Here is a 14,705-nt window from a genome sequence, read left to right on the forward strand (position 1 = left end):
GTAGATCTGTTTAGAGCTGGCTGGTCATACTGTACTTTGTCCTTGTTTGTAAGTGCTAAAACACAAGAAATGACATAAATATATTAAATAACTTCCTTTAGCATATAATCAGTAGTTGAAGTTGTCATGGTAATGAGTGCTTATGGTGGGGTGGGGTAACCATAAGACATATAATAACAGAAAAATGTAAGGATGAGAAGGCAACATTCTCGCTATTATACCATTCCATACAAACCAATGCTAATGCAATTATTCAAAACCATAGGTACACAGAAATGCAACTTATCAAATTACTATGTAATTTATCAAAGGTAAAGACAAGTAGGAGGTGGCAGGTATACAAAAACATCAGTAGAAAAGGCTTTATAGTGTAACTGTTATATTTTCTTTCCCATATATTTTATAAAAGTTGTTCCTTAAACCTTCTATAAATTAATTTACCAACATTTCCCAAACTCACACCAATCATTGAGAGAGAAGAAAACACACATTTATTTTATGAATACCAGAGCCAGAGAATAGATAGCTGATGCTTTTTATTACTTTTACACCAAGACCTGATAAATTATTTAGGGCTTCCATTTGGGGCTGTCAAGATGTAACCTTTTCTACCTCTCTTATCTGTTTCCAAACTTGATTTATTAAGTGACACTCACAAGGTGAGTTTAAAATCTGTTTCTTCCTCACAGTCTCCTAAGCATTCTTCTGTACCTTTTGTTTACTTAAAGACATTATGGAGTTAAAATATCACTGAAATGTTAATTTAAATCAGCCATTTTTAATTTTTTCTTTTGAACTTAAGCTATCTGTAGTTTTCTACTTCTATTGGAATTCAGTGTTGATCTCAAAAGTTAGAAATATCAGAATTAAGGTTGCATGTGGAACTTGATACGGTTGATGTCCTGTGGAAAAAAAATGTGACCATGTAATTAAAGATTGTGTATAATACATATGCACACAGGAAACCTTAATTCTGTTGTCTCATGACTTTTTGAGTGCTAGATTTTGCAGCTTTAATTTTTTATAATGTAGTGTTTTGGACTCTGGTGCATTGCAGAAAAAATCAACTAAAGTAAGGCTCAATAGCTGTAAATTCATGTGTATGTAAGAATGAGTTTTATCTGTTACTTGAGCATGTATCTGGCAGACCTAAAGCAGCTGGTGCTTAGCGCTTCTGTGAACATTAGTTAATATTGCAGCAGCTCAGATGGAGAGAACTCAAATGCCAGCTGTTTTTCAGCTTGTCTGGATGAGGCGGAGTTTAATAGAGTAAGAAGGGTCAGATTTTATCATGTAATGGTTTAGGCTTTATGACAATATAGAGGTTGTAAAGCAGATGACTCTTAAATAGGTACTAACACAACAGTTCTGTTTTTACAATTGTGCTATCTAACCTTCAGACTAAATAATTAGTATTACCATCAACTTTATTTATAAAATTTATGGGTTTATTTAGCATATCTGGACAAAGCTTATTTGAATCAGATAAACTCTCTAACAGCTTAATGAGATTCTCTGTCTCATTCTATAACTTGTGTTCATGAAAACAGTTGCATTCCATGGTTCTAATAGAAAATTATATCTGGTGTTGCATCCCTTTCAGGAGTACCACCAACTTATATAATAGTTTCAATAGCTAGAAGATATTTATGGCTGACCAAAGCAAGAACCGTTGTCTTTGATTCTTCTGTTTCAAACCAAAATCCTTTTAAAATTAAGATAAATTACTTCATGAAAATTCCTCATGAATACCTGGCTCTTGGATTCTCTAAATAGGGGGAACAGCTGTCATCTGAGCACTGAGTAAACTTAATAAGAGTCACATACATTGCATATGATACATTAACTCTATAGTGGATAGACATTTTGGAGTGTTTTATGCTAGGTATGTGGTTTTGGAAATGTCTTTAGACGTCCTTTATAAAATAAGGCAGTGGTGACTATTTTAACATTTATGAACCATCTATCTAGCTAGTCCCATAAATAAGTTGCTTAGGTCAGGAATAGGCCATTCTATTTGTATTAAAATTTTGCCTCATAGACATTCAATTGTGGCATGGAAATATATATCTTTACCAGAGAATACAAATGTTCATTCACAGCGGATGCCATTTTATCTGTATAAGTACACAGCATGCAATCATGCAAATACTTAGCTGCAGCTTTTTAGAGAAGGCCAACAACTCTTCTCTTATTCATTGATTTGCACAGGGCACTTCTAAGTACAACCAGGACTTTCTACATTGAAAAAATAAAATAAAAATAAAATAAAGCCTCTGTTTTATGTGTTTTAATGTCTTGTCCCTTCCCTTTCCCGGCCCAGTATAGAGGTTTCATTTTATGGAGCTTGACCTTTGAAGAAGGGGAATTCAGTCATGAGTTGCCTCCTAGTGGTTCTTCTGCCACATAGAATTTTCATATGATACAGGGCCATCAAAAGATGATATTCCCAAGAATCCACTTGTTTGAGGCTCCTTCCTAGGTATACTTGATGCTGCTAATTGACGAGTATGGGGATGGTCAGTAATGTATTTTTGCGAGGTGTAGTTTACAGATATATTATTGGAATATACACAGTAGTAATATTTAACATGAAAACAGTACTGCCATATCAACATACAGTGAACATGTATTCATAAGATAAGTACTGATAATTATTTTCTGATATGAGGTGCATAAATATAATGTGAATTATTCAATAGAAATTAACTGACAAATATGCCATAAACAATAAGCATACAGACACTTAGGTCCAAAATTTAGGTGCAGCTGAAATCCTCCAGTCCCCACTGAGCTGCTGCTTAACACTGCAGATGCCTAAAATCTCTAGGCAACTAAATTTTCACTCTGAAAGTCCCCTAGATACCTAGATTATAATGGTAACATTTTCAATAATAATGCAGAAGTGCTCAATAAATATTTCTGTTCTGTATTTGGGAAAATAGGAGGAGGAGATGGGAAACAGATGATGTAGTTATATTGTATGATAAGACTCTATCCTTTCCACTGGTATCTCAGGTGGATGTTAAACAGCAGCTATTAACATTAGATATTTTTAAATCCGCACATCCAGATAACTGGCATCCAAGAGTTTTAAAAGATCTGGCTGAGCAGCTTGTCGGAACACTAGGGAATTTTCAGAAGACTGGAAGAGAGCTAATGTTGAGCCAGTTTTTTTAAAAGGATAAATGAGATGACTCATTTATTATGTGTTTATTTTTATAGTTAATTATAGGCCTGTCAGTCTGGCATTGATCCTGAGCAAGATAATGGAAGCACTTATATGGGACTCATTTAAAAAAAGAGTTAAAGGAGGGTAATATAATTCATGGCAATCAACATGGGTTTATGGAAAATAGATCCTGCCAATCTAACTTGATATCTTTTTCGATGAGATTGTTAGGTTGATAAGGTAATAGTGTTGACGTGACATGCTTAGGCTTCTATAAGGCAGTTATCATGTGGTACCAAGTTCTCTGATTAAAAAAAAAACTAATATAAAAATAACATGGCACACATTAAATCCATTAAAAGTTGTATAACTGATAGGTCTCAATATTTAATTGTAAATGTAGACTCATCATTGAGTGAGAGTGTTAACAAAAAGAAGGTTAAAGACTGACTTGATTGCAATCTGTAACTACCTACATGGGGAACAACTATTTGACAATGGCTCTTTTCAGTCTGGCAGAGAAAGGTATAACATGATCTAAAGGCTTCAAGTTAAAGCGAGACAAATTCAGACTGGAAATAAGGTGTACATTTATAATAGTGAGAGTAATTAACCATTGGAACAATCAGGGCCGGATCCTGGTTTCTTGCCATCCCAAGCAAAAAATAAAAAAGGATGGGGGGGAAAAAGGGAGGGCTGGAGTGCCGCTGCTGAAGCAAAAAACCCCAAAAAACCCGGAGTGCCACCGCCGAAGTGCATAAAAAAAAAAAAGCCCCAAAGGGCTGCCCCAAGCACGTGCTTGGAACGCTGGTGCCTAGAGCCGGCCCTGGGAACAATTTATCATAGTGATAGTCTTAATCACTGACAATTTTAAAATCAAGTTTGGAAGTTTTACTAGGAATTATTTTGGGCAAGTTCTGTGGCCTGTGTTACACAGGAGATCAGAATAGATGGTCACAATGGTCCTTTCTGGCTTTGGAATCTATTAATCATTTGCATCTGCTTGTAGCTAGGTTAGGTGCTCCCTGCCTAGCATCTGGCCTTCGTGCATCCTATTTCTTCCCATGCATTGTAAAAGGAAAGTAGGCACCTAACCTTTGTGGATTCCACTGGGTTGCTAAAGGTTAGACAGTGTAAGGCTCAGTAGGGCAATACCTAAGTCCCTTTTTGGAACTGGGCCTAAAAATATAATGTATCTGAATATGTACTTCAAACAGGAAAAAAGTATGCCCTAAGGAGCTGGGCAAATGTCAGTTTTACAAGTGCTGATCAGTAAAAAAACAGCTTACATCAGTGGGCAGTGCTGAAGTGCTCAAAGTTTGACTTATAGTTTAGGGTAAAAGTGCCTACATAGAGTTTGGCCATGCTAGGATTTTTGTGGTGTTTTTTTTTTCCTTGAAAGTTGTTGCCTGTGCATCCTCTTTCGTGGGAAATACTGTGGAGAATGAAATTCATTTCAGTGAGCAACAAAAGGCCTAAAGATTACGTACCTGATTTTTAAAAAGCATTGTAAGATTTGAATGCATGATCATTGATCCTTGTTTAAACAAGATATTCCTCCTCACCCAGGGACATCCTTAAGCACATATAATGCCTCCATCTGGTAACTACCCCATTCAGGACTGGCATTACATTGGCTCATGCAATCTCCGCTTCTGGAAATGAGAAGCACATAAAGCCTATTCCCCCCCTTGACCAGTGGGAGAAGGCCCACAGTTTTGGGAGTTTGCAGAAGCTTACACCATATGTTATCAATTTTCCCTTCTGATAGGAAGACTAATAAAAGAAGAGGCATGTGATTGCCATACTCCTTTAACTTCCATCTGTGTGTGTACTCTTCCACCCACTTGTCACTAGACAAGGAAGAGCCTGATTCTGCTCTCACTTACATAGTTGTAAATCCGAACTAACTTATCTGCAGTCAGTAGTGTTACACTTGTTTTTAACTGGTATGAGTGTAATCAGGTCTAATCATTTTAAGAGCTGCTTTAAAGTAATTTTTATTATAATTAAGGTTCAGTTACCTAAAATATGGAGGGAATTTATTAGTTAAGCAGTTTAGTTTGGTTACATGTGGTCATTTTAATTGTACTGGCTTTTTCACAAAGATTTAGCTATTTCTGCCTTTCATTGTGAATTTTAATCTTTATTGTCAAAGGACGAATATTTACCATATTGTTTTCAGGACAAGTGCTATCCAGTTTCCCAATTCAATATTATTAGTAGACTTCTATGGAAAGACCCATGATGATTATTATGACTTTGAGCAGAACAGAGAGAATTATCCCTTGGATTTGTTCCAATTAATGTTTATCTTGACTGTAGTGAGGCACAGTAGCCTCCCTGTGGACATGAGAGCGAGGGACCACTACACTCTCCCTGGTGGGTGGAGCCAAATCTGCACCACCCCTCTCTCTGGAAGTGCGAGGGTGGGATAGGAAGTATAAAAGGAGAGCTCTGGAACTCGGTGCTAGACGACTGGAGAGGGCAGACATCTCTTCCAGAGAGCTGAGCCTTCTGTAGGATCCTGGATCAGCCCCCGAGCAGAACAGCGCCCTGCTGCTGGAGAAGACACAAGACCCCGAGCAGTGGCTGAACTAGCTGCCGCCCGACTGCGAGGTGACAAGATGGAGCACCAGCTCAACAGAGCAACAGTAAGAAAGTGGGGTTGGAAGTAGCCCTGGGGAACCAGACCTTGATTCAGTTGTGCTGCTGGGAAATGAGGCAACGTGTTTCAGTGGTTTGCTTCAGTGGTGGGATTGCTTGCCACTAATAGGATCCGTTAATTGCTTTCTTCCCCAGCCAGGAGGCTGCGAGCTATAGATTGCTCGTTGCTCAGCCCTGGCCAGTAAGGCCCGAGCCCAACTACTATTGACTCACGCAATGAGCCAGAGAGGCCTCCCAACCCACTTTAGAGCAAGGGACCATTACACTGACTTATCAGAAATCCAAATGACTCATAACTTGATGAGGAGCATGTGATGGGTTGAGTCACAGAACCCCCCTTGGGAACTGCCACCTGATGTGCCGGGACTACCTCTGAACCCATTTTCCCTGCCAGCTTGGGACCTTGCCTTGTTTGAGCCAGACACGATTGCCTGCTGCAAACACAGATCCAAGTCTGAACCACGTCCCCCATAAGCTGCAGGCTTAACTGAAAACAGCTTAAGAAGTGCTCCTGTCTCCAGCACTCAGCCCACATTTTGAATAACTACAATAGGACCTCGGAGTTGTATTTTATATTCCTAGTTTCAGATACAAGAATGATACATTCATACAAATGGGTTGAACACACTCAGTAGATTATAAGCTTTGTAATCATTACCTTACAAGAGACCTTTTGCGTGAAGCATATTCCAGTTACATTATATTCACACTCATTAGCATATTTTCATAAAATCATATGGAGTGCAACATCACAGAGCAGACCTGTCTAGGCAGAGGAGGAGCAGTATTCATGTTAACTATATAAAGCCTGAACTTCTGTTTGTCATTATGCATCTGGTAACCTTATATGACATGATGGATTGGTTTATGTTTTGTTGGCAACTGATTCTACTATAGGCAAGATTAGCAGAGAGGTAATAGTCATTTCTGATGTGTGCCTCATTGAAGTGGGAATGAGGATCCCACTGGTAAAAATCAGTGCTAGAGTTAGCACTTAGAACTTTATAGGATGAAGGTATTCTGTATGTCATATGCTGAGGAGCAGTTAGAAGAAGACGACGACGAAAGACCTCTGCATCCAATCTGAAGGCCTGTGTAAACAAGCAAGGTGAATACAGGTCATGAGAGACTACATATGTCTGTCAAAGATCCTACCTGATCAAGTTACATCACTTATTGCAAGCATCATTCAGGGATTTTGTAGTTCTGCTTGATGAAATATTGGGGTATAGTTCTGAAAGTGCAACTCAGATCTTTTTATAAGATGGAGGACAAAATGGACTTTTTCTTCATAAATTATATGTTCTTTTAAAGGATGCCTCTGCAGTGGCAAACACAGCTTACAGATATATTTGTCTGAGAGGTGCATTGAAGCAAATCACTTAAATCTGCTGCTTCCTAAGAAAATTTCCTCTTCTGTAAAACACGTACAATCCCATGACTGACACAGCCAAAGCTAACATATCAGTCAGCCAAAGTATAGTACTACATTTTATCTCTTTCTGCATTGCACAAGTTACGTTTTGGCTTAATCCTTCTCGAAAGATTAGAAACCCTTTTTTCATCTGTGATACAATTGACTGTATCATAATAGAGACAAAGTGGGTGAGGTGATATCTTGTATTGGACCAACATATGCTGGTGAGAGCTTTCAAGTTTACACAGAGCTCTTCTTCAGCTAAATACAAGGTAGTGCAGATTGTTTAGCATAAGTATTGAACACATATTTCAAGGAACCATTCAAGGTGAAGTGGCCAATTAACACCCCTTCAGTCACAGAGGAGAAAGGAAAGAAGGGGGGGGGAGGCTGCTGGGTGGGTGCGTTAAGTGTGTTATAGATTGTTGTAATAAGCATAAATCCAGTGTCTCTATTCAGTCTATGATTTTTAGTGGCTAGCAAAGTTATGAATTTAAGCTCCAAGGCTTGTCTTTTGAAAGTGTTGTGCATATTTCTCTTAAGACTGAGTGATCATTTTGTTAAGTGTTTGTCCACAGGTTATGTGGTCGTTTTGTCTTCTATCATTTTCCTATGTGAGTTTATTCGGGAGCTTAGTGGTTGTCTGGTTTCACCCACATAGATGCTGTTGGGGCATTTAATGCACTGGGTGAGGTATACCACATTTTGAGAGAGGCATATGTAGGGCCCATTGATCTTGAAATGTGTGTCTTGGGTGTGTTGGTCATCATAGCAGTGGGGATATATCTACAGATTTTGCATCTGTTCTGGCAGTGCTTCTTTGAGTTAGTGTGTGGGGTGATTTTCTTTTTCTTCTGATGAGCTTTGATAGGCTGGGGATTGTTTGAAGGCCAGAAGAGGGGGTTCAGGAAAGATTTCTTTCAGGATGTTGTCCCCACTGAGTATAGGTTATAATTGTTAATGATACCCTGTATGGGTTCCAGTGTGTATTAGAGTGAATCATTTTAAAAACATCTAAGTGTGCTGGACACCATCCAGGTAAGCACAGTCTGTATATACAGAATTTTCCCTATCCTGTTTGGGCTAGAGTTCTAGAGAAGTTCAACATCATGATGAACATAAACTAAGAACTGCTCATAACTCCTCTTGTGTCCTGGACAGTAGAGCTCAACTTTTCTGGCTACCACATACAGAGGACACATGGTTCTTTAGAGCTGCCTTAACAGCAACAAGGCTCATATTGGCATCCTGGAAGGATACAACCTAAATAAATAAATTTAATTTAATTTAAAAATTAGCCTAGCAACAGCCTGTGGACATCTACATGCTGGAATTAACCAAATGTGAAAGGCCTGTATTTGCACAGGTCAAGAAATGAATATGCTTGAAGCTACACGTATGATTAAGTGCATTGTGGAATCAAGGCCTAGATATATATGTTGAGTAAATACTAATGTGAAGTTATTTGGCAAATCTTATCAGATCTATATCTTCTACTCCATTATTGAATGTTTCTATTGCATCTCCTTCATGCATTTGCTAGATGTCAGTTAACTGGGGGAGGGATAGCTCAGTGGTTTGAGCATTGGCTTACTAACCCCAGGGTGGCTGTAAGCTCCATCCTTGGAGGGGGGCCATTTAGGGATCTGGGGCACCAAAAAAAAAAAATATGGCAGGGACAGTACTTGGTCCTGCTAGTGAAGGCAGGGGACTGGACTTGATGACCTTTCAATGTCCCTTCCAGTTCTATGAGATAGGTATATTTCCATATATTTTATTTTTTAACTGAATCTTGCATAATTGTGTCCTTGTTTTGGTTCTGAAATTCTTTCACCATCTCACTTGGTTGCGTGTTCCATTTCAGCAGTTTCTTTTTCTACTTTAGATTTTGTTTCCTTCATTCATTCCAGGATTTTATAGTGAACTTAAGAGAAATATTTCCATATCCTGTGACACTATAATGTTATAATATGTTCTTAATTTTGTACTTAATAAGCATTCTATGTTCTCTATGGTTAATTACTGAAAATGTGTAATGCCACTGCATTTAAATAAGGCTCCGTCAGCCTGCATAGTAGCATATTTAATTTAGAATTATTTGAAATAATATACATCAATTCTTATGGCTTTATTATTTGTATAGACACAGGCAATAAAGTACTACAGTTCTCACATTAGTTTTCAGGACTAATGCTTTACATTGTTATTCAGAAACTTTTTTCATAATTTTGGTTCCATATCCCATATGGGTAGTAGTGATCAGATATATTCAAAATGTTAGCAACTTAATAATAATTTTGACATACTGTGCTTTCCTGTGAATCCCCAAAATCTCTAGCTAACTTGTCCATTTGGAAGTGATTTGAGACATTCTGCTATATATTCGATAGCTATTAAAAGAGGGATTGCTGAAAAAAATGCCTCTCTTTTTAAAGGAAACTACAATCTGGGTTACTCATATTGCACTGTTTATCTTTAAATGGACTGTTCCTAATGCTGTGGTATTGTGAGGTGAAGCATAAATGGTTTTCAAATGGTACTGGCCTGCTTGCTGAGTGAGAAGGCAGAGGTCTTCCTGTATAATCCGATTTCAATCAACTCACACTAATCAGTACTGATAGTTGCAAAATTTAGCCTGAATCTGCCTTCGTAATCTAGATTGACAGGAGGTAAAAGTAAAGGGACAGAAGGGCAGATAAACAAAGAGGAACAAGCAGGGACACTGATTTTCAGCTCTTGCTCTCCCTTCTGGGGATTCTCTCTCATCTTCTAAACAAATGTTATTCGTTGTTAGGCTACCAGGCTTTCAGTGTGGAGTCACATCAACAACAGGTGCACTATGAGTCTCTGAAGCAGCAGTGGCAGACGCTATGTAGTGAGAATGCGCAGAAGGTAGCAATAGGTATACTGTACCTGCTGGCATACATTATTTATTGAAACTGAGATCTAATTCTTATTATCCTTCTGAAGAGTCCTGGAAATATTCAAGCACAGTAGCTCTTAAATGATGCCACCAGCGACCAACTATCTCTTCAAGGTCCTCTAAATGCTAGATGCTTCCAGTATTTGTCTTAATTCTCTTGTAAGCTCTAGCCTCAAAGCTTTTATTAAAGCTCGGTGAGTAATCGGGCACTGTATTTTCACAGCAGAAGGAGGACTGCATTTGTGATATTAGAGATTTGTGAATTTAGGTTTTTAGCTTTCTGAGAGAAGAGTCAACTTTTGGACTTGATGGATGTACAAAAGTACACACATCTCTGCAGCTGAATATATATATTTGTATATCTCTATATATTACAGAGATATTTGTCTCTGTCTGACTGGATAATACCTTAAGAAGAAAAATGGCTTTTTTTATTGTTACTTTGCCTGATGCTCAGTGTGCTTGTATCATCCAGGCTAAGGGACTTTATACATTTGGGTAACAAAGACATTTGGAATATCTCTTCATCTGACTTTCCATGCTGGTGGAGCTGTTGTTGGTCATCTCAGCACTGCATGTTGCCATGCTAAAAACACCCAAGGGAAAAAATGTGTCCTGGGTAAGTACAGAAGTTATCTAAACCTCTAAAAATGTGCGTATATACATATATATGTGAAATGTAGACAAGGAACATTGAAAAATTGGATTGGTACAATAATTGTTCAGTGGTTCTTTTAAGAAAGATACTAACACATTACATTAAAATGTTAAAAATTACAGATATTTTTAAAGAATTATGACCATTACCCAAATTCTAAATATTTTTACTGATTATTTTCTTCGTTTAATGTTGCTATGAGCTCTTCAGCAGAAAATTTCTATCCTAATTCTACACAGTACAGAGCTGGTGCCGCTTACATTGAAATCAATTGCAAAACTCCTATGGACTTGAGAGGGTAAAGGGCCACATCCTAAAAGTAAGAATTAAAAATAATCTTTCTAGAGTAACCATTTTAATTAATCATGTTTTCATTTCTATTTTTTACTCTGTGTGTGGTTTGTAATTCTAGTTTTTATATGACATATTTAAGCCCTGTATTTAAAATGCATTTTAAATAAATCATAGGAGTTGGTTCCAAACACATAAATAACTGATATGTTGTAGCGAAGACCTATATACGGAGATTGAGTTTGTTGGGTAAAAACTTTTGTGTTCAGGAACATCTTTCTGAACATTTTTCCTTATTTAATTTTTATTTAAAAATAGAAACATTCTTTCCCTCACCCCTTGCAATTAATTTATTTATCAAATACCAGGATTAGGCATTGAAAAATGTAACATAAGAAATCCATTTCTAGAGTAACAATGACCTTTTGTAAACCTAATCACATATGATTATATAATACTGTCAGTGCATAGCAAGCTGTACAGAATAAGCAGTACATAAAATTATTTGATTTCACACAAACCTTGCCATGTCAACCTCTATTCAGATGGTTTTAGGTTTTCTGCAGTTGGCTTGGTGAGGTTGAAATCTAAAAAAATCCCTAATCACTTGACTCATTTGTATTACCCAAGGCTACACGGCCCTGCATCTGATGCCTGGAACATTCAGTAGTAAAGAGCATGGTCACCTGAGAGGATACACCTCTGTATCTTTTATATAGCACCTACATGATGGATATCAATGCTCTTTTAAGTTTCAGGTTATTTTGAAATGAACAAAATACATTTTAATGTACAAGGTTATATTTAAACATGGTTGATATACTACTTTTGTTTGTGTTCCACAGTATAGACATACAGTACAAGAACTGCTGAAATATGTTTCTCTTTATTGAATCAATCTATAAGTCTTATTGTCTAAGTTTTATAGGTATTTATAATAGCTACTGCTGTTGTTCAGGTTGGAAAGCTCCAAATTAGGCATCTGGGAGTGGGAGAAACTGTAGCAGATTATCTTCCTTTCTCAGAATATTCATCATACCAAAAGGAAAAATAGTGATTAGAAATAAAACCAATAGGCAAAGAATCACCGATCTATTTTCATTGTGTATTATTTCAAGAAATCCAAATTCATTGTAATTGTGAAGTTGTCTACAACTGGAAACTAAATGTTGTAAGCAATCACTGTAAGAGGATGACAGCTTGAGTACTCATTACAGTTGTCTGATATGTAGGTGTTTTACCTTTTGAGGGGACTAGCCCTTTCAAACAAGTTTTATAGACCTTTATAACCTTAATTGTTTTGGTTAAAATTCTTAAATTCATCTTGTTATACAAATACCTAACCTGAAAATGGGAAAAATGGCATCATATGTGCTGACAATAAGAGTAAACTCTAAGGACAGATATGCAGTATCTAAGCTGCTTGGCTTCCATTCAGTATTATCTCTGGTTTCTGCGTTTTTTTCACTTCTTCAAAAACATTCCCAAAATTTAGCTGGATTGATAAATTAAGATAATACCTGCATAAACACCATTTAGAATAGAGCTTGTGTGTGTGAAAGGGAGACACAAAGGGAAGAGAAAGAGATTCATAGGTCTGAAAAAGACTGTGTATGTAACTCAACTGTATGTTCACTTCTTTTCCTTGTGGCATGCACATTCCCCTGCTCCTCATCACCTTCCTAATCAATGCTGAATAAATGATTTTTACATTTATAGGTAAAGAGGCAGAGGTATATCTTGATGGCCTACTAAGTATCAAATTATTTTAAAATCAATATTTTATGAGGATAAATATGCAATTACTAACACACTATTGCCAATACAGGCAAGTAATAAGAAATTTTCAGAGCTAAAAGGTTATCTTGTATAGACCTCACAGTGTGTCTAAATCCTGCATTATTGTCAGTGGGAAATGAAGGCATCTAGCAAGATCAGACTCTCAGGCAAAGTTCTTAGGCTAAATCCTGACAGGGGCTGAGCACCTACAGCTTGCAGTGAGTTTGTTATTTGTCCCAATAGAAGTTTAGCCTACATTCAAGTCAGTGTAAATTTTGGTGGCCCAAGAACCATGAGCACAGTGTACAGAATTTAGGCCCTACTCCAGCAAAACATGTTATCATATAGAGCCTCAGGGTTGGAAGGTCATCTAGTTCAACTACCTGCTCAAAGCAGAACCAATCCCTAAATGCTCTTCTCAAGGATTGAACTCACAACCCTGGGTTTAACAGGCCAATGCTCAAACCACTGAGCTATCCCTCCTCCCGCCTGCTTAATTTTAAGCACATGGGACAATTGGTATGTTGAAATTTAAGCATATGTTTAAGTACTTTGTTGAATCAGTCTTAACGTGTTACTCCTTAAGATTTGCATTTGCCCTGTACTGTTTGATTTTTCCCAGACTACAAGTCCTGCAAAGCAGAGACCCTGTTATGTTTGTATATCTTCATGTTCATTTGAATGATTACTACTTCTACAATTAATATTTCCCCTTTTAAAGCTTGAAATTGTATGACTGGATGTCTGCTCCAATGATTGCTACATGTTTTAGGGATCAAAAGTTACACAAGTCCTGATCTTGGAACCAATGCTAAACACTGCAGCACTGTTGGTCTGAGGGAGCAGTGACTCTTTTAAGGCCCATTATCTCAAAAATCTCAAGAGCTAGAAGTGAATTCTTTGCACCTGTGAAAGTTGGGAATTTGTCAGCTTTCTAACGGTTTGAACAGCGTTTTTGTCAAGCTTGGCAGCCCTTGAGTTACCATAAAACTGCCTTGTTCTGATACATCTTTCCTTTTTCATTCCTCTGAAGTCCAAACTTGTTTTAGTGGTGTTGAGGATAGCTAGAACTAGTGCTGTGAACCATCTGAAATGTGAAACCCCAGTTTTAAGCTGTATAATAATGTATTCATCTCTAACTCCTAGAGTTTATGAGAATGTTGCAACAGAAATCTTGCTAGCACTGCAGTGTGAGTTTTGCGGAGCTTGTTGGGGACGGAGGAAATCAAGGCTCATCCTGATAAAGTGAATGTAAAAGCATGGTTGTCATCTAATTTATTAATGATTCCGTAAAGATGCTCTGTCACTGATCTACAGAATGTTTGCTTTTAATTAGCCCTGAAGAGTCATTCCCTTGAATTGAGTCCAGTCGACTTCCAGTGCACATTTAGAGAAGTCTGTCTGACATCTTCATTATTACTGCTCATCATCTTCTATATCTGAGTGTGAAGGAACTTGTCTTTTTTGTGAGAGGTTGCGGGGAAGGCACTTCTGGGGTCAAAGTCTCCATTACAGAGAAATGGGCGTGATTCTGTCAGCTGAGTTGGGATGAGGTGCTGCAGCAAGAGAACCTTGAAAGTCTTCTAACATTTTTGTATTTGTCTTTCTATGTTGATTCTAAAGGCACTTAGATTACAATTATGGAACAAGGTATAGCACATTTACTGTGTGTGGCTGAAGTTTCCAAAAAATAATGTCTTACCTGAGAGGGTTGGGGGTGTGTGGGTGTGGGGGTGTGTCTTTTTATAAATGTAAAGATGCTGTTGAATTCTGAATACTAATGCTAAATCTTATTAGT

The 14,705-nt window shown here is 37.5% G+C and overlaps 1 protein-coding gene across 9 annotated transcripts in view; it reads left to right on the forward strand.

Annotated features, from left to right (window-relative positions):
- CACNB2 (calcium voltage-gated channel auxiliary subunit beta 2) overlaps nucleotides 1-14,705 on the forward strand; it is a 426,320-nt gene that overhangs the window by 157,266 nt on the left and 254,349 nt on the right. The window contains exon 1 of one of the 9 annotated variants that reach the window (XM_045003338.1): nucleotides 10,702-10,798. The exons of the other annotated variants lie outside the window; for them this stretch is intronic. Within the exon in view, the coding sequence (XP_044859273.1) occupies nucleotides 10,718-10,798 (81 nt within the window). The 5' untranslated portion in view covers nucleotides 10,702-10,717. Of the gene's footprint in view, nucleotides 1-10,701; nucleotides 10,799-14,705 lie in introns of those variants that run through there. 9 annotated transcript variants of the gene reach the window in all.

This window comes from Mauremys mutica, chromosome 2 (genome assembly GCF_020497125.1).
Source record: "Mauremys mutica isolate MM-2020 ecotype Southern chromosome 2, ASM2049712v1, whole genome shotgun sequence".
Lineage (NCBI taxonomy): Eukaryota > Metazoa > Chordata > Testudines > Geoemydidae > Mauremys > Mauremys mutica.